The 23,252-nt window shown below is 38.5% G+C and overlaps 2 protein-coding genes across 3 annotated transcripts; one reads left to right on the plus strand and one right to left on the minus strand.

Annotated features, from left to right (window-relative positions):
* The first annotated feature begins 157 nt into the window (after window positions 1-157).
* Window positions 158-11,431, plus strand: azi2 (5-azacytidine induced 2). 2 transcript variants are annotated; one of them, XM_067509410.1, is made up of 8 exons: window positions 158-323; window positions 2,732-2,985; window positions 3,695-3,811; window positions 4,514-4,613; window positions 4,769-4,884; window positions 5,226-5,290; window positions 6,811-6,935; window positions 8,853-11,431. In XM_067509410.1, exons 2-8 carry the CDS (start codon window positions 2,767-2,769, stop codon window positions 9,293-9,295), a joined length of 1,185 nt encoding a protein of 394 aa, XP_067365511.1. In that variant the 5' UTR covers window positions 158-323; window positions 2,732-2,766; the 3' UTR covers window positions 9,296-11,431. The 2 variants fall into 2 exon arrangements, with proteins under 2 accessions (XP_067365511.1, XP_067365512.1); XM_067509411.1 differs by having other exon boundaries at window positions 2,750-2,985.
* On the minus strand, window positions 10,810-19,653 carry cmc1 (C-x(9)-C motif containing 1). The gene is made up of 4 exons (XM_067509412.1): window positions 19,510-19,653; window positions 18,959-19,048; window positions 13,436-13,526; window positions 10,810-12,961 (listed from the first exon to the last, which is right to left on the minus strand). Exons 1-4 carry the CDS (start codon window positions 19,526-19,528, stop codon window positions 12,841-12,843), a joined length of 321 nt encoding a protein of 106 aa, XP_067365513.1. The 5' UTR covers window positions 19,529-19,653; the 3' UTR covers window positions 10,810-12,840.
* Between the last annotated feature and the right edge of the window lie 3,599 nt (window positions 19,654-23,252).

A 23,252-nucleotide genomic window follows, 5' to 3' on the forward strand; every position in this document is an offset into this window, starting at 1 on the left:
CTTTCTTACTAGGATAAATCTAGTCTTCCGTAACTTCACAATGCACAATACTTCATAATACAAATTATAGAGGACTTTCCCTGTAATGATTCCTACTTTTTTATATGCTGTCTTCTGCTTTTAGTGCCTTTATTTTGAAAGGGCGTCAGCAGGCAAGTGACTCCCGGAAGTTTTTGTTTCCTCACCTGTCAGTTCTGACACGGTGCGAGAAGTCTTGACTCGTGTCTTTGTTTTTCTCCAAGAAACAGGTTTTCTTATTTTCAAGACGTAGTGGTTATCCTATGTGCCCTACTGACGCCTAATTGAGGACAGCATCTAACACGGTTAGTGATGGTCGAAAGTGAAAAATAATCGACTGTCTTTGCCTCACCTACAAATAGCCAGTAGACGTTAGCTAAGCGCTAGCTAACTGGTATCAACATAACAGATCGCTCATTGTAATCATCGTAGCTAGTTAAATATATTCTATTTTCCCCTAAATCAGTGTCTACTGTGAATCATAATGCAGGCTATTTTTGGGCTGCCTTCTGTGTTTAATCGGTTGACAACTGTGCTGGCGGAAACTAACTACCGTTAGCATCATATACAGAATGAGATTCATTGATTGTTTACATCCCGATCACGGCTGTTTTTTATTGCCACGGTATACACAAATGTCTCTCCATCGCTGTCACGACATTTTAAGCCGTTAACTGACTTATTATATCGAGGGAAGACTAACGAAATGACTTGACTCGTTTCTTCTGTTGAAATCATGGCCACTTTCGTTTTGAAAAACTTGCTAGGGTCACTTTCGATTTCATGTTATTCTCTGATCTTGTTCATGAAAATCAGCAGCTATGCGTTTGTCTTGGCTTATATCCATGATGTGTACTGTATCTAACAACCTGCCCAGCTGTTCATCAGAAACTTTTAAAAACCTTTGGCCTTCGGTTTGGAAAACTTGGCTCCTCCGTGTTTGCTGCATCATTGAATGCTGACATCATCAGTAGCGCTGACTCTGCTGCCGAGTTACAGTAAAAAGAAAGAAACCAGAATGTTTTGGCTATTTCTGTGTTAGGCAGTTAAGCCAAACCGCCCAATTTTTTGATTAGGGTTAAATGGACTGACAGGTCAAAGCAGGATCTTTTCTCCTCAATATCTGTGCACAATAAGAGTTTCCCTTTACACAGCACCTATATGTGTAGATTTCATGCACACAGTCCTGCAGAAAAATCATCCCTTCTTCTAATTGCCAATTTCTCAAACTGTTTTAGAGAAGTGAGAAAGGTCAACACCAGCAATTTTCAACGCGTTTCCTATGGTTCTACTTTAGGCATAACATATAGTCATGTTTTTATACTTACACCTTCCTTTCCAGTGTGAAAATATCTCTGTGCTTCTACCTCGAAAGACTACTCCCGTTGGCATCATGCTGTCAAGTTTGTGATCATCAGGAGTTCTGATTATGTCATCTCTAGGGCTTTTGGAAGAGCAGATGCAGATATAATAGTTCATGATATGAGCAATAAGTTCACTTAACCTGATTCTGAAACTAAGTCCCTTAAGATTAGGGGCACAGCATTGAAAAGGTCTGCAACGTGTAAACCATGTAACATATTTAATTCAAATCCAGACTAAGCAACACGCATAAAGTGTTGCTGTTTGACATTCAGGTATCATCTCAAACTTTGTGTCTATGTACACTTAAATTCATTTGTGTGTCAAAGGCAATACAGGTTTTGTTGTCAGAATGCTGCTACAGTTAACTAAACTGTGTTCATTCAGATCCATTTAAACCTAAATTTTCGTGAGATTTTCTGTTTTTTGTTTTTTTTTTTAACACTTAGCCACTGATAATACTTTACTTGTGAAAATGTCTCAGGAAGTTATACATTGTTCATTTCCTGTATGAAAGAAACTAACCATGGGCATATGAACATTTCCCTCACATCTTTTTTTGCGTTTTGAAGACATGAGAAGAGATGGAGGCAAAGATGTCAAATGAGACGCCCTGTTCAGCTAAAAGGTCATCTGAAGTAACATTTCTGTTGACTGTGTATGACAGTGACAGTGGGATTGTAGAGCTATGTGGGCACATTTGTTGGTGGCCAAAGTGTTGTCTGTGTCAGGAGAACACTAGATGTGTGCACCTGTGCAAATTATAGTAAGGATGAATCCTTAACAGGGCCTTGTTGTTTTTTGTTTGTTTTGTTTTGTATTAGTTTAAGTGTATATTTGAAAAATGTTTTGTAGAAATTGTTTTGCTAAGTGCTTGATGGTAGGAGAATCTAACTTACAGAGTACAAAATTTTTTGTAATGTTTTTATTAGACATATGCTCCAACTTATATCTTAATGTGAAGAGGTGCAGTGGAGACCTTCCCATTATGCCGATTCACTATAAAGCACTGATCCCAGTGCAAAGGTATTTGCTTTGAAAAGCATTTGAGGGAATTTTTTCTGCTTGATTTGTATGTTTTGAAGGATTCTTATTTGTTGTAACTAGGACTACCTGAAGGCCCGTGCAGAGCCTAGTGAAGAGAAAGAAGTGAAACAAAGCTGTATCAGAACAAGAGAGGGAGGGCTATGCAGAGCACAGAGAACCGAGTTCCACATTAGCACTAGCTTAATACACTGTAGCATTAATTTCCAAATGTTTAATTTTTCTCAGTAGTCGTTTGGTTCAATGCAAAAAAACAAACAGAAAAGATTTATCAATTTGACAATGAAATTCTTCATGCAATGCCCAGGTCTTCTATCTACCACAGCATAGGCCTGTGCAGGCATGGACCCCCTGGCAGTGGATGATGACATCTGTATCCTTAAACATGAGACAGTCTACACTGCTGCTGCAGAGAGCCCTGTATCGGTGTGTGCCGGAGACGAATCGGTCGCTTCCCACTTTGCCTTGGTCACGGCCTACGAGGACATCAAGAAGAGGCTGAGAGACACAGAGCGAGAGAATACCTTGCTGAGGAAGAGGGTTAAGCAGCTGGAAGATAAGGTATAGGTGTAACCTGCTACGTGCATGGTGATTAGTGGCAGATAGGCAAGACAATAGAAGAGAGAATAGTATGAGGAAAATGAATGTGAAATAACATATCACTTTTTCAGATGGTTAAACAGCAAGGGGTGAGCTAAAGACGGACATAAATGAAGGTTGCTTTTATCCATTTTTTCTGGACATTAGAATAATGGACAAACATAAAATGCTCAGGGAAAGTTTGGGAGATGTCAGTAAATTCAGCACAACACTGCAAAATGCTTGCCTCTGGGAGAGTCTCCATGCCAGCATCATTAATATTGTTGGCCTATACTCAAAGCTATAAAACAATGACAAATAAATCTGCCGTGTCAAACAACAGAGAGGAGGTCTGGAAAAGTATGGCATTGCCAAACAATGTGCTGGAGCCCTACACGGTTGGGGAGAAAAAACAAAAGACAGTGCAGAGAGAGATATTTAAACATGGAGGGTCTTAACAGGTGGTAGAGTAAAGAAATGAAAGTGAAAATGCTAGACAATACTGTATGTGGGCAGAGTATCTCATTTATAAGTGTCTTATCTCTATCAGATTGGTTTGTATCTGCTACAGCATTAGGCCCTTTGAGATAGGATGTGGTGGGAGGAAAGTAGCTTCCTTCCACAGATATTAAAATTCATTGAAATTGATCTCTTTTCTTCTCTCTTGTCATTTTATCGTTTACTACCCCAGCTCTTCAGGCCAGATGCACCTCCATCAGAGGGTCCTCAGTATGTGAACAAGGCCTTCAGTGCTTACCGAGGTATCTATATTGAGAAGGAGGACCTGCAGATGGAACTTAACAAACTGGTGCGTACTTTGCTCAGACCAACACTAGAGCCTGGCACAAAGATTAAGTACAGTATGTTGAAACTCTGAGAACGCTGCACATATATACAGTCACAAGAAAAAGTAATGGCATTGTTTGCAATTTCCTGGTTTTCTAAACTTCAGGTGTGTAGCAGTATTGTCTCTGTTTATAGACATTATGGCTAACTGTGGACTGATATCTAAAGTGTTTGAGATTAGTCTGTAACCCCTTGCAGCTACATGCAAATCAACAACTCTTGATCATAGGTATCTGAGATCTTTTTTTTTTTCTGAGAGACATGGCTCACATCAGCTGATGCTGCTTACAAATAGTACACTGACACAGAGTGTTTTTATAAATCAAGATAGTTCTAAACCATACTCTAGTTTTGCCGGCATCTGTGACTTTAGAAAAGATCATATCACATTTTATGGCCAATTTATGTATACAACCAGGAAACTACACACAGTGCTATGACCTTTGTCTTGAGACTGCAGATATACTTTATACTTTTGTAATATAATTTTGTAACCTTGTAACAACATAAGTTGAAAATTAATGAAGTTGCCGTTTTAAGTAGTACCAGTAAGCTTGTGATATCATTATATACACAATGCAGCTGCACAGGTGATCTTACCAAATGCACTGGCAAAACGTCTGACTGTCCTTCTACCTCACTGTCTCTTGCCTTTGTTGGTCAGAAAAAGGAGAAAAGTGAGAGTGAGAGGTTGCTGACAGAGCAACTACAGGCCAAAGAGTTGGAGCTGCTTCAGTTGAGGACGGACATGGAGACAAGCGAAGGTACAGCTAGAGCACACAAGTTGCTATCACGGCAGTGCTAATTGTGTCTTTTCTACTGAATGTGAACCCAGATACATAATATTTTCAAGTTTAAAAGTAAAAAAAATAAACCATTAACACTGACCATCTAATTTCCTTTTTGTGTTTGTGTCCAGTGATGAGTGACTACTGGCAGGTAGACAGAGGCACTACTGACCTAAAGATCCTCAAACTTCAGGAGGAGCTGGACAGGATAATGCTGGAAAACAGCAGGCTGCTGGAGAGAAGTGGAGTAAGTGAAAGTGGAGGGGGAAAAGAGTTGAAAAATTAGAAAGGGATAATAGAAAATAGACACAGGAAAACATTGAGTGGGCACAAAGCAGCATTGTTGGAGAGATGTGGCATAACTACAGGAGAGCAGAACAGTGGAGTGGTGTTAGGGCAGTGGGAGTCCGGTGAGGAAGAAAAGTGTGCAAAGAATGAAGTTTCTTTAGCATGTAAAGAGTCAGCTAAAAAAGAAAGGAGAAAGTGTTGAAGGCGAGAAGAAAAGTCTTGTTTTTTGTCAAGTAACATGAAAAACAACTTCAAACTACACCTCCACGTACTATTTTGCGTAACTTACTTTTGCTTTAGGAGGGACCCCATGGCCATAACGGACCAGACTTGGACCAGATCTGTGATGCAAAGTATAACGCAAGGTACAGTGTTTTGTGATCAATTTAGTGACCAACCCTTATAAATTTAGTATTAATAGGATCAATATAAGGGACAATTTGGGAGAAATTATATGACAGTCTTGACAGGTCAGACAGGTCCACTGCTGCACTCGAGATGTGCTTTCAGAAACTCTGTGCTACATGCTCTCTGTGGATTGTAGTTTTCCTCTTTGGCCACTAGAGGAGGGTGCAGCTTTATGTATCTGCGTAACTGCTGGACAGAGACACTCACTGGTCACTTTATTAGGCACACCTCTACAATCTAATCTAATTATAAGAAGACGTGGTTCTAAAGGTTTGGCCACTCTATTTAAAATGCATGAGGAGGCTGAATCTTTACAACCAACTTTGGTTATAATGCACTCCAGTATGACTCTACTACCCACTATGACCTCAATAATAAACAGAGCAGAATAACTTTCAACTTTCAAAAATTATAACATTGGAGATGTAGAATTCATGGCAGAGCTGCTGTATTGGTTTGCATTTGCTTTGTACAGGTGTACCTAATAAGGTGGCCAGTGAGTATTTGTAGCTAGTTCAATGGATCGTAATTCAGTAATCTAAAGTGGAAATTCCAGTGTTGCAGTAACCACTTCACAAAACACACAAAAAGAACTAGAGGCTAAAATAATTAAGTTGGAACTATCTAATATGCAGAGGCAACTGAGCTTTACATGATCACTCCAAACTAAAGACTTCATTTAAACTACGTTAAATTTGCATTCCTGTGTTTTGATGTGTTTAAGCTCTATGTCTTATATAAAAACGTTTCACCTTCCTTTTCAGTGACATTATCCCCCTGTAAATTAGTGCAGACTTACTGTCAAAAAGAAAATTCTGCTATTGTTTGAAGTGTCAGGAGTTTTTAGATGGTGTTAGTGTTTTGCAGCACAAAACCTTGTCGTTGTTCTTCACAGTTGTTTTTTTTTTCTTTTTTCTTAAATTGTTTCAAGCAGGTGTTTGAAGTTAACACACAAAGCGTTGATGAGATTTTACGTCTTTATGTAAGGTGTGGATAGGACAGTTTGTAGGTGTTGCTAGCCTAAAATACCTTTAGCGTCAATACAGTCTGTCATTTAGAGTTACAAAAAGACATTGTTGTTAATGTAGGAAATAATACGAACCTGCCCTGTGAAATGAATACAATTGAAACTCCTCTGTGGCCTTCCATCAGCACAGTTAGTGACTGTGTTAAATGTGTCAGCAAAGAAACACAATATTGCAGAGTTAAAGTTATCACCAAGATGTCACTCCCCAGAACTGTCTGAAATTTGGTAAGTAGATCTGGCTCTTGCTGCATTGTGCCAGTTGGAAACAGTGCTTGGGGTTTAAGGATTGCTCATAATGTTGTCGTTTTTGAGAATATTATATTGAGAATATATAATAATATTCTGACTAATTCTAGCTTATGATCTTTCAAAGACTGCTTAGCAAAGCCAACATGCCTTAAACATAATTATTTTATTTAGAGTTAAATAAAACTTTGTGTTTGTCTGTAGTGAGAGGAGCATACAGCAGATGTACCAGGCTCTGCGCTGTGAAGTCACTCGTCTCCATTCAGAGCTGAAGCACCAAACAGGCCTGATCAGGAAACTCAGGCCACTGATCAGTGAAACAAGACAAGGTACGGTGCACACAAAATGGACATTTGCTTCCTTTGTGTTTTTAAATCATTTTAGTTAAAACCATATGTGCACGTGTAAACTCATCTTTATATATGAATTGTCTATGGTTATGGAACTGTAACTTTTGCATCTTTGTATTGGGCCTGTTCTATATCAGGGAAAACATATTCAGAGGGAGTGAAATGACAAATAGTAAATATATTGTCACTTAGCATTTTTAACCAATCTGACATTAGAACATGACTTTTTAAACTGGGTGTCCCGTAGAGGCAGACTTATAGTTCATGTGCTCTTATAAGTATAGCAACTGGATATCAAATTTGCTTCTCTACACAGGAACTAATGTGGTTAACATCAAAGGAAAGGAGGAGGTTACTACTGCCTCTGCTCACTTAAAGGAAGGCTTTTCTAAAGAAGTACTACTCACAGAGATGAGTTCTCCTGCTGTTCCTTGTTGCAATTTGTATAAGGGTGTGATAAGAATGTAGATATTATCATAGCACTCAAACAGTTTGATAAAGGCTATGATAAAATGCTCTATGTCTCGTCTTTCCTCCGTCTAAGATGAGGTATTCTAGCCTAGGAGAGATTACCTCTGTTGTCAATTCCCTCAGAGTGTCAGAAGAGGAGACCAGGAGGTGAAAATTAGAACGAAATATAGCAAGAAAATAAATCATGGCCTATTTATTCCGCTGAATAAGAGGGTAATCCTTTAACTTGGATGAGGCAGATGGAGAGAAATCAGGAAAGCTGGAGTGGCAACGAAAGAGAGAGAGAGAAGCAGGGAGGGTGAAGTGAGCGAGCTATGTGTTTATTCTGTCATATTGTGCATCTGTATTCGTCTAATGTTCTGCCTTTGGAATCACTTTTATTCAAATCCTAGACTCAGGAGACCCTCTCATGGAAGAGTAGCAGGGATGCATGGATGGATAGATGATGTGTAGATGAAGAGAGGTAGGGGGGAAAAGCAAGAGGATATACTCTCATTTAAACTTTATTATTCGCTCAAGATGATGATTTGATATCAAAGCAATGATGTGTGTGAGATTACAACATTTGATTTGTGGCTTAGTTTATGCATAGAGGTTTGTTTGATTGGGTTTTGTTATGGTGTTGTTGTTTTTTAAATTTATTTATTTTTGTGTGGTTTGTTGTTTGGTTTTCTTGTACAATATCTATCCTGCTGCATTGAGTGAGATTTAACCCCTAGACGGTTTTACAGGACTCTGTTCTGTTCTCATTAGAGAACAGAAAAACCTTTCAACAATGCTGGGGATTTTTTGTTAAACGCTTCAGGGGTGTAAACAAGCTTCCAAAAGTACGTGAGGATGCTGAATTTGTGCTAATAACAAGATTTAAGATGACAATTCTATTATACAAATTTCTTACCCCCTTATACATAAAAAACCTCATGTCCAATCTTTACGAAAACACAACAGTCCCTGTCCACCTGCCCTACTGTCACCTAATATTCTAATCTAATGGAACACTTGTAGGAAGTTATCTTAATTAGTTCTGACTTTTACCTGTTAACTTAAGTTAAATGTAGTTACTACAAATTACCAACATGCAAATAATTTCAATGTAGTGGCGTACAGCAATATGTCATGTGACATTATAAAAAGATCTTATTTAGTAAAGATTTTTAGGATACACAATAATTAACAGGTTTCAATACTTCCAAGCCTGATTAACAGTGGGGTCTCTCTGTAACTACTCGAGCTGTGAAAAAAGTTTAATAATTACCGATGAAACAAGGCCACTGATGCTGCTGCTTCCGCTTCCTTTATTGAAATGATCAGTGTCCATGAAATGACAGCTTGTGAAGTTAGTGCTAGTTCTTTTTAACTTTCCTCCCTTTATTTTGTATGTTTGTCTTCTCCGTTCTATTCTCCCACCACTTTCTCTGTCTCTAGCTGCCTCAGCAGTTCCAGTCCAGTGTTTAGATGATGTGGAAAAGAACAACAACCACCCAGTTCCTCGGGCAACAATGCCTCGTCCCCCTAGTGCCCCCCCACTCCCATCTTGCTCCGGCCGCCCATGCCCACCTGTCAGCTGTACATCAGGCACCCTGCTGCCAGACAGTCTTAAGGAGGACTGCTGGTACAATGGGCCCTGGCCCTCCCAGACCTGTTCAGGAGAGGCTTTGATTGGGAGTGACACCTGCTCTGTTGTCCTGCCCCCACCTCCCATGAACCAGGCTTCCTTGGATGAAAGCTCAAGGTCTTTCCCCAGCCCCCCCAAGCCTAGTGATGCAGTGTTCTGGGAGGGACACTCCCCTGCATCCAACTTGTCATCATCCATGGGAAACTACAGTCCCAGAAGCCCTCCCAATACTGAGTGGGCCAGGCCCTATTGAGAGGAACTTCAATAAGAATAGATGATTGAAATAGAGTGTAATTGGATGGAATTAAACAAAGGGATAAATGAATGGACTCCATCCTGCCACATAGTTACCACCTAACCTGCCTTAAGTTGACAAGACCACTCCTATGGGCTGGACTGACATGGTTGTGGGAACTATTTGGGGCCAGAAGAGGCCTTTTTTGAGGTAAAGACTCTGTAAACTCACTTATTTCTCTGCACACCGCATCGGTGAACATATCTGAACATGGAGAAGAAAAGTTGATGAGAGACCCTCAACAAAAACAATAGTTGTCCGTTTGTATGTGTCCTTGTATGCACGTGCATAAGCGTGTGCATGTATGCATACGAGCGGTTTCATTGTGTGTGCATATGCACGCATCAAACACAGTGTGCCTGTGTGTGCAGACCAGTATTTGGGCACCTGTCGCCTGCCCGCATCTCTATCTTGTCATCGCAAATCCAATGTGGCTCAAAGGGCCTCTTTTCTTCATGTGCTGTGGCTAGTGATTACTGGGGCCTCACCTGGACACATACAGTAATACTTCAATTTGTAAAACTATACTCCTTCGAATGCAAACCTTTTTACATATGGTCACTGTAAATCATACATGGTATGTAGTCCCATGTATGTCATGATCATGTGAAGATGACTGGGAAGGGGGATGTGTATGGACTGTGACAAAGACAGACATACAGGAACTGTAGGGCAATTGCAGATATTTGTTCAGAGCTTATTTTTTATTTTTTTGATCAAAGTAGGCATTCAGTCTGCCAGAATGCAGTTTCAGTATTTGGATTTTGAGATCACATAACGAATAGCAAATAATTGTAATCTTTAAATATATTATTTTCTGGAAAAAACAAACAAACCGTTGCACCAAAAAAAAAAATGTTTATGATTTCACTGAAATTTCACATCTCATGCAAGCCTGTCTACCTGCCTGATATCACATAGTCAATTATCTTAAAAAAAACTACAGTGCCAGTATTTATTATTTTCTTTTCTTTTGTAAAGGATTGTGCAATTGTTGGATGTTTTCTGTGGGACTTTTAATTCGGACCCATGGAACAGGAATTGGAAATCTTCTGCACACTAATCAGCCACAACATTAACACCACCTGGTGGTTCTGATGAGCAGAAGTCATCACACTCTGACCATTCTGCTGCAAATCAGCCCCATATGCAGCAAGCTGTGATACACTGTGCGTCCTGATATAGGGTGATCATAAGCAGAAGTATTGTCCTATGGTGAGCCCTGTCAAAGTCTGCTTTAATGGCCAAGTCTGCCAACACATAGGCTAACAAGAAATTTGCATCTGGTTATTGGTAGCTTTCAAGGATTTGTTCAAAAAGTAAAACACATACAGAAAATATAACATTTACTGTAACAGACAAAAGAGATTTCCAGCACAACATTAAAACCACCAGCTGGTGTTACTGTGACTGATTTGTGTTTTGAAAGTCTGAATATTTTGAAAATACAATTAGGGTTTTTTGGGGGGGGGTTTGGACCACTGGAAATGTATCTAAACTATGTAGTGTGCCGATGTTCATCTATGATTCATTTGTTTTGCAGTAAGGGGTAAGTTGTTGTGAGATGAGGAAATTTAGTCTTCTCTCTTTTTAATGGTCACATGAGTATATACTGAAAGATGTACAAAGTAGAATACAAGATATACAGTAGGAAGAACGTGCATTTGTGTATACATGTAAATGTGGGCTTCAGTACTCTGCCGAAATTGGTTTTGCACTCAAGATTATAAGCTTTTTGGTTTTTTTTCCCTTCCCCCAACCCTTAAGACTTCTGATGTGTATAAGAGCTGTCTGTGATGGTGGCAAGACAATAAGTTAATGTGAGCTGTGACTTGATAAATATGTGCACGAAGCACAAAGGTCCATGGTTGTTGAAAAGTCTCCCCCCCCCCCCATCTTCTTCCATATGTTTCATAACTGTGGTCTTTTTGCTCTTCACTTTTTACAAATGTTATTTTACAGCAGTAGTTTCATACTTCTGTAAACAATTTGCAAACCAAAATGCAATGTACAGTAGATATGGATTATATTTTAGACTTACTGCACTTCAGACTGTTTGTAAATATGATCAATTAAACAAAGTAAAGGAAGTGACTGTCTTTTCTCTGTGATCTTTATATTTTAGGCTCTGGTATATAAGAAATAATTTCTTGTCCACAGACATTTACCTTACACTTAATCTTTTGGCAAGACATCATCACAAGGCTTCTCATTCAAAATTTGGTTCTTGACAATAAAATATAGCAAATTACCCCAATGAAAAAATCTGAAGTTGGAAGTGGTTATAAGGAAACAGAAAATAAACCATCTAAACTTTAAAATTTCAAATTGTTTTTATTTAAAAAAAACAAAGAATTAAATATAGTGATCCAACGCTTGAAACTGTAATTAAGTTAATTTAGCTCTGTCTGTTTTAAGGCCTATCAAGTAGAAACTTTTCTACCAATTAGAGCCAAGAATAGTGGCCAATTTAATTAGAAATGTGTTGCTTATGGACACTGCTGCAAGATGGCTGAATAAAACAGATGTTAAAGCTTCTGTAACAAAATGCAGTCACAAATGGGTCATACTTTGTCTAAAACTTTGCACATATAATTCTTATATACTGTCACAGAGTATGTACCATGTCACATCTTACTGCATACGTACTGATCACAACTAGCAGGTTTTATTGCTTTATAAACTGTCAGATCCCTAACAATTCTTGTACAAGTTTAAGGTTACAAACGGTAAAGATAATGGATGTTATGCACCTCCTGAGGATAATATTTCAAGTTGTGGGGCCAGGCAAAGGCAACAAGCCAGATGCTTTATTGCTGTTTTTGTTGTCCCTGCATGTGGAGCACAAACAGATTACAAATTGTTTAACACAGTGCAACCATCCCTTAGTTATGACTGCACACCTCATAGCTGGAGCACTAGACTTTTATGACGACGTTTTAGATGTAGGCACAGGAAGTGACTGCCATGATCCGTTCTTTCTTTATATTCTAGCAAACAAAGATCATATGTACATGTAATGTAAATTTTGATGAGTCGGTCAGGTTATTAAAAAGCTTATTCTAATGCGACATTTGAGTCAATCTAATGGAAAATAATTTGTCAATCCCTCTGGAAATTTGTGGACCTTTCTGTGATAGTTGCAGATAAAAAAATGCTAAATGATGTTGGGTCAGCTTTCATAAAGAAATTGTGATGTGTTGCAGTGTTTTTATGATGTTTTTAACTGCAAGGTTGGACAGAATTCAGAGGGGATTTGCTGAATTAATTCCTGGAGTGACTGATTTGTGTATATACAGACCAAAAAAAATATCACATCAAAGTAATTTCAGTCACTCATCCTACGAATGTACATAAAACACTTGTGGCTTTGTTAGTATTAAACTCAGCCTTATGACCATGTACCATAAATGTGCAGAACATGATGCTAGCTCTGGCCAGAGTGTCACATTATATACATTCTCCTTAAAATGAGGGAGGTTATTTTGATGTCATGTTGTTCATTACATGCTAGTTGGGAGTTTTTGTTTCCTGTTCTTTTGTGGGATTCCCGTCCTCTCATACTCCAGTTTCTCTCGGATGTACTCCTTCTTACACTCTTCAAAGAAGGCAGGGTCCTGGTAGCTGATGGAAAACAGACGTACACCATTATTTCAAAGAATTAATGTAGCCTGGTATGACTAGCACTTTGACAGTGATTATATGGTTTTTAGTCTACCTGACAGTACTCGATTGGCAGCAGTTTGAAGTCACCGCATTTACATGAACGTACTGTAAGTACCCACGTTACAGTTGGCTTTCACAGGAAAGCAAATTTCTTAACTGTAATGCAAACGAGATAACTGGTATCTGAAGTGAGGGTAGAGATTAGGGAAACCTCGTTTTCCAAAGGTGGATTTCTCCCAATTAATCAAGAAATCTGATTTCTCTCAGTACCCAGGTTACTTAGGTGTATGTAAACACAGTCAGTGTGTGGCAAAAGGTGGGTAAGCCCATGTAAAAGGTGTTTGTGGGACAACATGTAAATCATCAACACAATGGAAGCCACCTTGGTGGGTTAATGCTGGATATTGTAGTATAAACTGCAAAAATACTCACTGTAGTGTAAGACATTCCTTCAAGGCTGCATTCTCCTCTCGACACTTAAACACCATGAAGAAACCAGCTTCTTTACAGCAGTGGTTGAAGGCTAAAAGGAGATGAGGGAAGGAGATAAAAAGAGGGAGGAATTAGCAGAAAAAGGGGAACTGGCACAACATGTACAATAGCCTCAAACATACATTTATTAATAGAGCCTACTTCAGAACTTTAAACGGTCCTTTCTACTTATAACAATTGATCCTTCAGAACACACAGAAGAGCAAACAAAAGCAGCCACAAGCAAACCAAGATGGGCCTCATATTTGTACTCGTCCAGAAGAAGGAGCCTGGACATAGGTCACACTGCCAGACCTCTTATCAAACTCCAACCATGTTACCTTTGTGTGAAAATGACTAATGGCCACAGAGTGTCTGCACCTTTTCCATACTGCCTCTGTCACAGTAAGCCCACCCCCCACAAATGTAAACACATCTGTTCCCCAAAGACTTAAAATTAGCTTGAGCTTTGCTGATCACAGTGTCCATCAAATCAAAAAGGTACTTTTCAAAAATTACGCACCTATGAACCATCCACTTTGTTACATGCAAATCTGCTCTGACCCATCTGTTTCAATGTCCGCCATTGAAGCTTTAATCTAATGCCACAAAAGTTTTAAAAAAGAAAATTATATGAGCACCAAATATTGGGACTCAAAGAAAAGTTAGGATACTAATGAAATGTCCTTCCACGAGGATGCGTGACACCATGGCTAGTATTGTATTCCAGATTAAACATGCAAGGTCCTCAATGTAAACAGCTGTTTGAGACTGAGTCTTTACCTTGTTAGCAAGTTCTTTCTCAGGGCTTTTATTAAAATCACTATCGTCCCATATAATTTTTCAAAAAAATTACATCATAATTACCTTTATTAAAGGCATCAGTATGGTTATCACACAGACACTTTCATCTGTTTGCAGATGTGAAAAACACAACTGCAAAACCAATTTACAGAAGCAGACCACTGCGACTAATCTAATGAACAGATGCCTCTCCCCTGTCCCATGGTACTAGTAGAAGCTACAGAAGCAGCTACATCCAGGTTGACTTAATAAGAAAGTAGTTTTATGTTAGGAGAGGCCCTATTAAACCAATGTGAGAGGACACCTTCACTTCAGGCCATTTTTAAAGATGCAGAAGTGCACTTCCGCAGTTAGAAGAAAGCAGAAGCACGGCACTTAAATGTTTAGGGACATCTAGACTTTTGGAGCTAGATATAAAAGGTGTGAACCCTTAACACATAATGAAGCCATGGCAAATAAATATCAAGATTTTGAGTAATGTTAATATATCTCTGAACAATACAACAATTAATACTAAAAAAAATAAATCTCATTCATAGGGACAACACCTGTTTCAACCCACTATATATTTCACCTAATGAAGCCAATACACCACCAGCTTCTAAAAATCAGTCAGTCAGAAACATAACAGTAGTCAGTGGTAATGTGAAAGATATTGTTAACTGAGCATGTGAGTATGTGAAATGGTTTGGGTATGAAACAAAACTATTGTCATGAATCATCAAAAGAAAAGAAAAAAAAATCACGTCAGGTAAAGTAAAACTACAAAAGATGTATACTGGTCTGCAGCACTTGTCTGCCTCAACTACAAAGTCTACAAAGTAAAACAATGGGTGTGTAAGAGCAAATAACACAGGAAAACATACTCACAGCAAGTTTTTTTTGCTTTAACCTTTTTTGTAAAATACAATCATCGACACACACACACACACACACACACACACACACACACAGGAGTCCAGTGCAGACAAACATATCTATACAGAATGAAATGCTAGAGGGTGGAGGATGGAGGTGTGAAAATGAGTGGGACGCGAAGCTAGTAAAGTGAGGGGGGTTTCCACAACCCACACAGACACTGTCTGTCCCATCACCTCGTGCTGTATGTGCATTGTCTCCCCGCGTAAGCAGTACACACTGGCTCATAAGCGTTGTCATCATAGTTCTAGAAACCACATCACCCTGTCACTATCAGGTGTTGCTGCAGTAGACAGGGCTCACAGTTTGTGAGCAGAGCAGCAGCCACCACCTACATGCAGATAAAATAGCAGCTGGTGTTATGCCAACTGATCTGCTCTTTAGTTTAAAGAAAATCCGTGGACTGGACAAGCAGTGTTCAGTCATAGGAAACTCGTCTGTCAGAAAGAGTCACAAGGTCATGGCACAGGAACTAGAGGGTTAAAAGAATGGTAATGGATGCAGGGTTGAGTTTGTGACTAAAATAGCCATATAACCAATAATCATACATCAAGCCCTGACCATACACTTTGTACCTGACTACTTCAGACAAAAAGTGTGGCCTATCAATCTACACACAATAACACATAACGAAAAGGTAAAAACGTGTTGCAGATTATTTAATCTGTCCAGTCCTTTAAATGCTCTCTGAAAAAGTCCATCTGGCTGTGGCTTCCATCTAACCACTCAACCATAAAGGACTGGTGGAGATTTTTGTCCCATCTGGTTTTCACATTTCCGTAAGTGAACAACTGCAGTGCTTTCAGTCACCAGTGGGTTCCTGGTCATCTGCCTTACCAAAGTTTTTCATGTTCGGTTACTTGATTTTGTCAGAAAGCCAACTCTAAGCAGAGTCCTGGTGTTTCCAGACTTCTTCTATTTTACATTTTCCCAGGAGCACAGGTCCCGGTGCACATGTTTGTCTGACCTAAGTCCAGTCAGTTCAGGTGGCTACAGGTGGACTTTAATTTTATATAAGACTCAAAAAAAATGAAAGCAAACAGAATGTACCTGACCAACTTTTTTGGACTGACACAGCAAAGCATCTGACCACTAGATTTTAGTTTGTAATTTTTAATTATTTTAGTATTTTTAAAGAAATGACAGAGTGGTTGAAAAAATTGCACTTTTTTCCCCATTTTAAAAAGTGGTTGAGATTTTCAACCATATTTGCTGTGGCATGGGACTTGTTATGGCCACTTTCCTGACAAACGTGGCCTACTAAGCAGTAGGATGTACCCTGAGTTTATTATGGCAGTAAACAAGGCTGAACTCCTACCCTGCGTAGTGACGTTGCTCAGATGCTCCTTATCGTTCTACCTTGATTTGCATCATTATGTTGTGTTCATCCCTTCACCACACAAATGTCTCTCTGGATCAGCAGGGAAGCAGTGAAATAATATCTCTGTTTAGCAGCTATAGCTGAGTTGCTAGCCAGTAAACGAAAAAGGAAAAAGCTAAATCTCATAGATTAGCATAATCTCTGCACAGCCACTTTCCACTAGAAAGTAAGTAAACTGTCTTACAAAACAAAAACGACTTGTGTTAATTCATCTTCACATATTCCTTTGTGCATTTGTGTTGCTACACTTCTGCATCTGTGCTATGTGGAACAAAGTTACCCTCATACTGCAAGGAAGACAAATTTGCAAGAAAAAAATAAACAGAACATAACATACAATGACAGATGTTATTCTGTCATCATAAGATCACAATACCACACACACTACAGTCTGATTTAACAGACCTGAGAAAAACGCTAAGAATTTTTACATTTATTTTTCTAAACTTTGTTTCAGCAAAAAAGGAATTTCGGGCACAATATCTCCTATTTTCCTCATAATGCATCGTAATGATGCATTAATAAAGAAATGAAAACTCAAAATAATATAATGAAATTAATTAGTTAATTAAATGAATTGTTGTTAGATTAATGAAATAATAATACCTGTGCTGGAATTGCTATGACAAATCAAAAGCTCAGCACAAAACACATCACAATTCTACTGTATTTACAAAACTTTAATAAGCCACAGAGATTCTTCAGTCTGCCTGCCTTCATAACTGTATGTATAATGAAACTAGAGAAAAAATATAATAGCTTTTTAACTTCAATTATTAAGTTGGAAATGTGACAACCTTCTACATTTAAAGAGTAATTTGTTTATCATTTATCACACTGTGGCAAAATAGCATTTTGCTGAGCAGTATTGAATTAGTCCCAGGCGTAAATATTAAAGTCAGTAGGATCAATAAGCTTGGTTCTGCTATCGGGAAAACGTGACTAAAAACATTTACTATTAATTACTGCTATTTAATAGTTATCTTGGACATTTTATGTCTCTAACTCAGTTTCCAATCAAGACATTTGACTATGATGCATTTTTACTATTCCCAGCCCAGAGAAGATATCTGATCCTGTGTGCGGGCGATGAGAGCAGCTCTCTCATATTCTTCAACACCATGCAGAACACACACAGACAAAGGGAACGTGATTTTAGTGATATTGGGGGGAAGAAATTAATGTTAAAAAAGGGTAGTTACTACTCACTAGAGTTGATGCTGACAATGCTCGTTGCCACAAGTGCAGCGCCACAAGGACGGAATATTGGTGTTAATATAGGAATTAATCACATACAGACAGGGAAATGCACAGTTTTCAAATGCCTTGCTTCTTGCCCTGGATAGTCAAGCTTGCAGCCTGGAGCCCACACAGCGTTAACTAAACAATACAGACACCATTACATTATTTCAAGTAATCATTAACCAGCTGATTGTTCATGAATTCAATCTGAATTTCAAAGTTTCAGTTCTAGAGCAAGGGCGGAGTTAGTGACTTGGGAGGTGCAAGCAAACTACCACACAGTAAAATTACACTCAATGAAAAAGCAATAAATTGCAACAAATGTATTGCAATATTTTTTAGTCTCCTGAAATGAAGACTGAAAGAGAGGTATTATCAGCACAATGTACTTACATTGAGGATCTGTTAATGGTGAACGTTTTAATTCTAATACTGGACTGTTAGTATTAGTATTGCATCATATGTTATTTGTTTCTGTTTTCACTAAAATCTGTGACACTTTTAATGCACCATTTGAAGTTTTTGCACCTTTTGCAGCTACAGTGATCCAACCCAATGCCTTCTCTACTACTGCTTTTGCAGTCTGCTAGTAAATATTTTAAATGTATAAATAGTACAGATTAAAGAAGATTAAACAATGTCAAGAGACATAACTTGTTTGTTTTTTCTGATCAAAAACTATCAAATAGTACAGATAGAAGTATTATTAAAGTACCAGATTTATAAGCAGTATTGGTAAGTGAAGAAGTACTGATAGTCTTAACAATGCCTATCCCTCCCTTTCAACCCATTTTGACATGTCACAGTAGGAAAACTTTGTGTAAATAAATAAATGATGGCTTCCGAGAAAGTTTAATCAACATCTGCCATTATTAATATTTATAATTTCCTGCTATGCCATCAAAATGCTGAACATGGTTTTACCATAAAACCGCTTAACTGGTGGTTTTATGCTAAACGCAAAAAAATGTGGCCTAAATTTCTCTACAAAAAGGTCTCCCATCGGCATGACTTCAATCACGCCATTCAAAACATTAAAAAAGAAACCGCATCCTACATGCAAGCTTGTTTGTGCAGAAAGACACCAAGGGACACCAAGCGTCAATATGGGTCAGAGAAAGACAATCAGACAGACACACCTTCAACTTTCTCAGCACAGCGCTCTTTGGCTTTGTCCCTCATCATCTTGGGGATTAGGACATCTTTCTCCACATGCCTCAGATGGACCTCTTTTAAGGAAGCAGGACAAAAAGATAACTATTAGAACATGGTCAACCCTCTAATCGACCCCCAGTTTGCCCTTTTGATATGTTAATTATTAGAAACGTGTGCATGAGTGTGTGTCGAAGTGCATTTTGTGTCCAATGTTAAAAACATTAACTTTAAAGCAGGTGATACTAAGAGCGTGAATGCAAAATGAAAATGGTGGTTTGAATTAAGGGTTGAATAGCGTTATGCTACAACTTAATGTTAGTGAACATGTTGTTGTGTTTACCTTTATACAGAAAATGAGTTTTCGTTACATAGCTTAGCTAATATTAGCTACACGACTCTTTAACACTGAATTACCTTTTGCACGCGGCTAAATAAAACTGTATAAGAGAGACTTAACTTATCATGTTTTTATATAAGGTAAGGTTTTCTCGTGGGATGTGGAATAAGCATTTAAGGCAGCAGAAATATCTAATACCTGTATTTGTTGTTTCCATTGTGGCGATATCTCAAAACATTACAAAACGAAATCCATAGCTTTAACCAATGTGACCTCACTCACGTACTCGCAAAATACTTCCGCTGACGTAGTTAACGCTAGACGAAGACGAAGGAACTACAAATCCCACAGTCACCCACTATTTGGCTATTTGCGTCCGAGTTCAGTTCGGTTTCGTTATAGGTAAAGCTGATGATAGCAGGGCGGTGGGGAGTTACTCGCTGGTGTAGTGGAGACGTGTTTCCTTCAAGTTAAGGAAGGATATTAGAAAGGTTGGAATATAATATAAAATGCAAATGTATATAATTTGAACTGTTTGGCCTACAGTTATTTTCTTTAATATCCCTATTTACCTCACATGTTGCCTTATTCCTATTGTTGTGCCTTGTGTTACTGTCTCCTTGCCTTTAATTGTGTTGCTATAGGAACAAATAAATATTATATTAGGCTAATAATCAGCAGGAACGACTTCCTGACAATCTGTGAGTAAACGCATTAAATTAATCCGTAAGTTAATTTATTAAATGCCATGTAACCGAGAAACCTGGTTTCAATAATGAGGCCAGGTGACTGGAGAAACCTGATTGCCCCAGGTAAATTGGATTTGAAGAACACTGCCATAAATATGCAGCACCAGAATTATGGGTGACCCCCTCCGACAGCCTTGTCACCCTATTGCCGTCTGGAAAGAGGTGGGGAAGTATCTGTGCCAGGTCCCTCAGACCCCCCAACAGCTTTTTCTCTCAGGCTGTGAAAACTGGCAGCCCCCTCCGAACGTATACTTCCTCAGTACTTTAACACACGAAACAACGACCTCATACAAGAAGGGCGATCATCACTTTGTGGAAGAATATTCACATACAATAAGCCTAATGGATTGCAGATTTAAAATCTCAGCACTATTTAAAATCTGCAATCCATTAGGCTTATCTGCAGATTTGAAATCTGCAATCCAACCATTGGTTTCCATCATAAATAAATGTCTTTACATTGGCCATTGTACAGACATTATATCATCATGTTTTGCAATCATTTTCTATTTAGTTCTCTTTTCAATCACTCAGACTTCTATTTAATATTTTTGCATTGAAATCATATTTTAGATTTGTTTTTAACTCATTATGCTTTAATTTTATTCTATTCATTTCTAGTGCTTTCAAGGCTACTATTTTACGTTACTTTTCAGACCTAAAATTGTGCATGCTGACTCAGTGTCAAACTGGGACAGTTAAACAGAACAGATTCACGGTTAATGTTAGTAAAACATGTGCTTTTCCTTGTGACAGAAAAAATATTTTGCCTCTGAAAAGATTTATTGTATTTTAATCAATTGCAAAATGTTGGGCACTCCTTTCCCTAAATACCCCAAATATTTGCAGTGTTTTTCCAGACCCAAGTCCTTAAAAGCCCCCCAGTAAATATAAGGGTCCCTCCACTGCGGGTTGTAGCAGAGGTGTACTGAATGGTATTTTTATGGGAAATTTAAGGGAGATTATATTTATTAAAGTAAAATGTGCCAAAATGTGGGCCTCGGGGCCCCCTTTCCCAAATCTTTTTGGGGTGGCCCAAACATTTGTCTGGTTTGCCTGTTCTGACAATACACAATTTTAGGAGTTATAGGCTCTGATTTGAAGTACGCTACCAATAAAAGTATAAAAACTGCAACGATGTAAACTTTTTAGAATCTACACAGATAGTATCCAAATTAACGCCTGAAAGTTAGTGGCTTGAACTCGACATGATCTGTTGTATGCTTTAATGGGAAAAATGATCCAAAATAAAAGAATAATATATAAATCTCTTTTGTGGACAAACTGATGGGAAAATGAAGCTCCTCAAAGAACATCAAAATCCAACCACAATGTATGTGTGCCTGCACCACAGACTGCATGTTGAGCACAGTAAGCATGACCACAGTAAGCTGTGTGGCAGTCTGGCTGTCTAGATCCCATGCAAAGCGGCCCCACCTGTTTATTCAAAGGGACAGGTACACCATCACAGGCCCACATACACCTTGAAGAAAAAGACACGCACACAGTTATACTATAGCCTACAATAAGAAACAGGTGTAAGATACTCACCTCCACATCCAAACCACACACACCTACTGCGCCTTCACACTTCACACTCACCCACACACACCATCAGCAGAGGGGATATAGTGAATATGTTGCCTGTCTGCCTGAAGTTCTCACGGCTCTCTGACCTTACGACACTAAAGCTGCCACTTCCCTGTGAGGAGGAGTACATTTTTTCATCTACAAATCAAAGGCCAGGAAAAAAACAACTCTTTATAGAAGTAAAAAAAAGAGAGAAAGGATGAAAAAAAGAGCCTTTTAAACGACCAGCACCTGCAGTGCATATGCTTTTTTTTTCTTTAATTAGAGTTATAGGCATATGGACAAACACATATCTCCAAACACTGGCCTTCTGTTTCTAGCCCTCCTGACACCAGGTGGGCATCTGCAGATTTGTATATCAGCATATCTCTCCAAACTGCAGCATGAGCCAAATTTCCAAAACATGGCCAATTGGGGCTCATTCGAATGATTGCACAACTATTGAACCAGATCGGAGAAAAACGATATTTTAATTTCCGTTGAATGCTTGACAACACTGGACTTAAACTGATATAATTAGTACTTCAAATATAAAATGAGTATAATTCTGCATTTTAACTATTTATATCATTTTATATTAAAATTATTTTTCTGAATGGCTCTCTAGCTCTTTTTTTTTTTTTTTGGAAGACTTTTTCTTCCAAACTTTACTACAGACAAATACTCTCTGTGCTCACCCAGTTCCTCACTAATGCAAATATATACATAATTATGAAAGCTGCAATTATTTAATTAGCGTTACCTAACCACTAAACACTGCTCACACGCTCACTCTTGAGTCTAGTAACAAATACCCCTGTTCCATTACATTGCTTTTTTTAAATCAAAAGGAACTAAATACACAAAAAATAAAAGAGGGTAATTATCCCAAGGGTACATCTTCTTGTCAGCAGTTAATTCACATTTCCCCTTTGCCCTGCAGCCAGTGGTAAAACGCTTTTAAACATTTGAACATGATTGGTTGGTTGGTCTCACTGCTCTGCATTGTTAAAATCATTTGCAAAAAAAATTGTCAACTTCAAACGTTTAAACAGAGTCTAGCCTGGAAAGTAATTATTATACATTTGTTGATGTTTAGTTAATAATTTAGAAACCTCGCTTGGAGACCATGTTCCTGCCTTTTAGTTATTCACAAAAGTAAGAATTTAAACACACAATTACTTAACATGTCTGTGGAAAGATAGAGAACAAGGTAGAGAATAAATCATACATTTTATATTTGGTTAATTTCAAGAGCATGGAACATAATACAGTAACTAAGCTCAGTCCATTTGGCTCTGTGATTAAAACTGCTCACTACCCCAGGTAGCATGCTGGCTGATATGGCAGAGACATGGGCTCCCAACACTGATCCAATATTACCCAAGCAGCAGGACCCTGTGAACCTGGCAGAAGGAGGTTAGCAAAGTTAAACCCTCTTACAACATGCCTCACTGATTAGGGCCAACCACCAACTCCTCCAACTGTCCACAGACAGCCACAAAACAAGGCCCCTGTCAGAGAATGTTAAAGGGTCAGTGACACTCACACATATTTAGTTATTTATTAGCCTCCAAAAAACTGATGATTGATGTGTGATGTCTGACTCTTGATTATAAAAGT

This window comes from Channa argus, chromosome 7 (genome assembly GCF_033026475.1).
Source record: "Channa argus isolate prfri chromosome 7, Channa argus male v1.0, whole genome shotgun sequence".
In the NCBI taxonomy this organism is placed as follows: domain Eukaryota; kingdom Metazoa; phylum Chordata; class Actinopteri; order Anabantiformes; family Channidae; genus Channa; species Channa argus.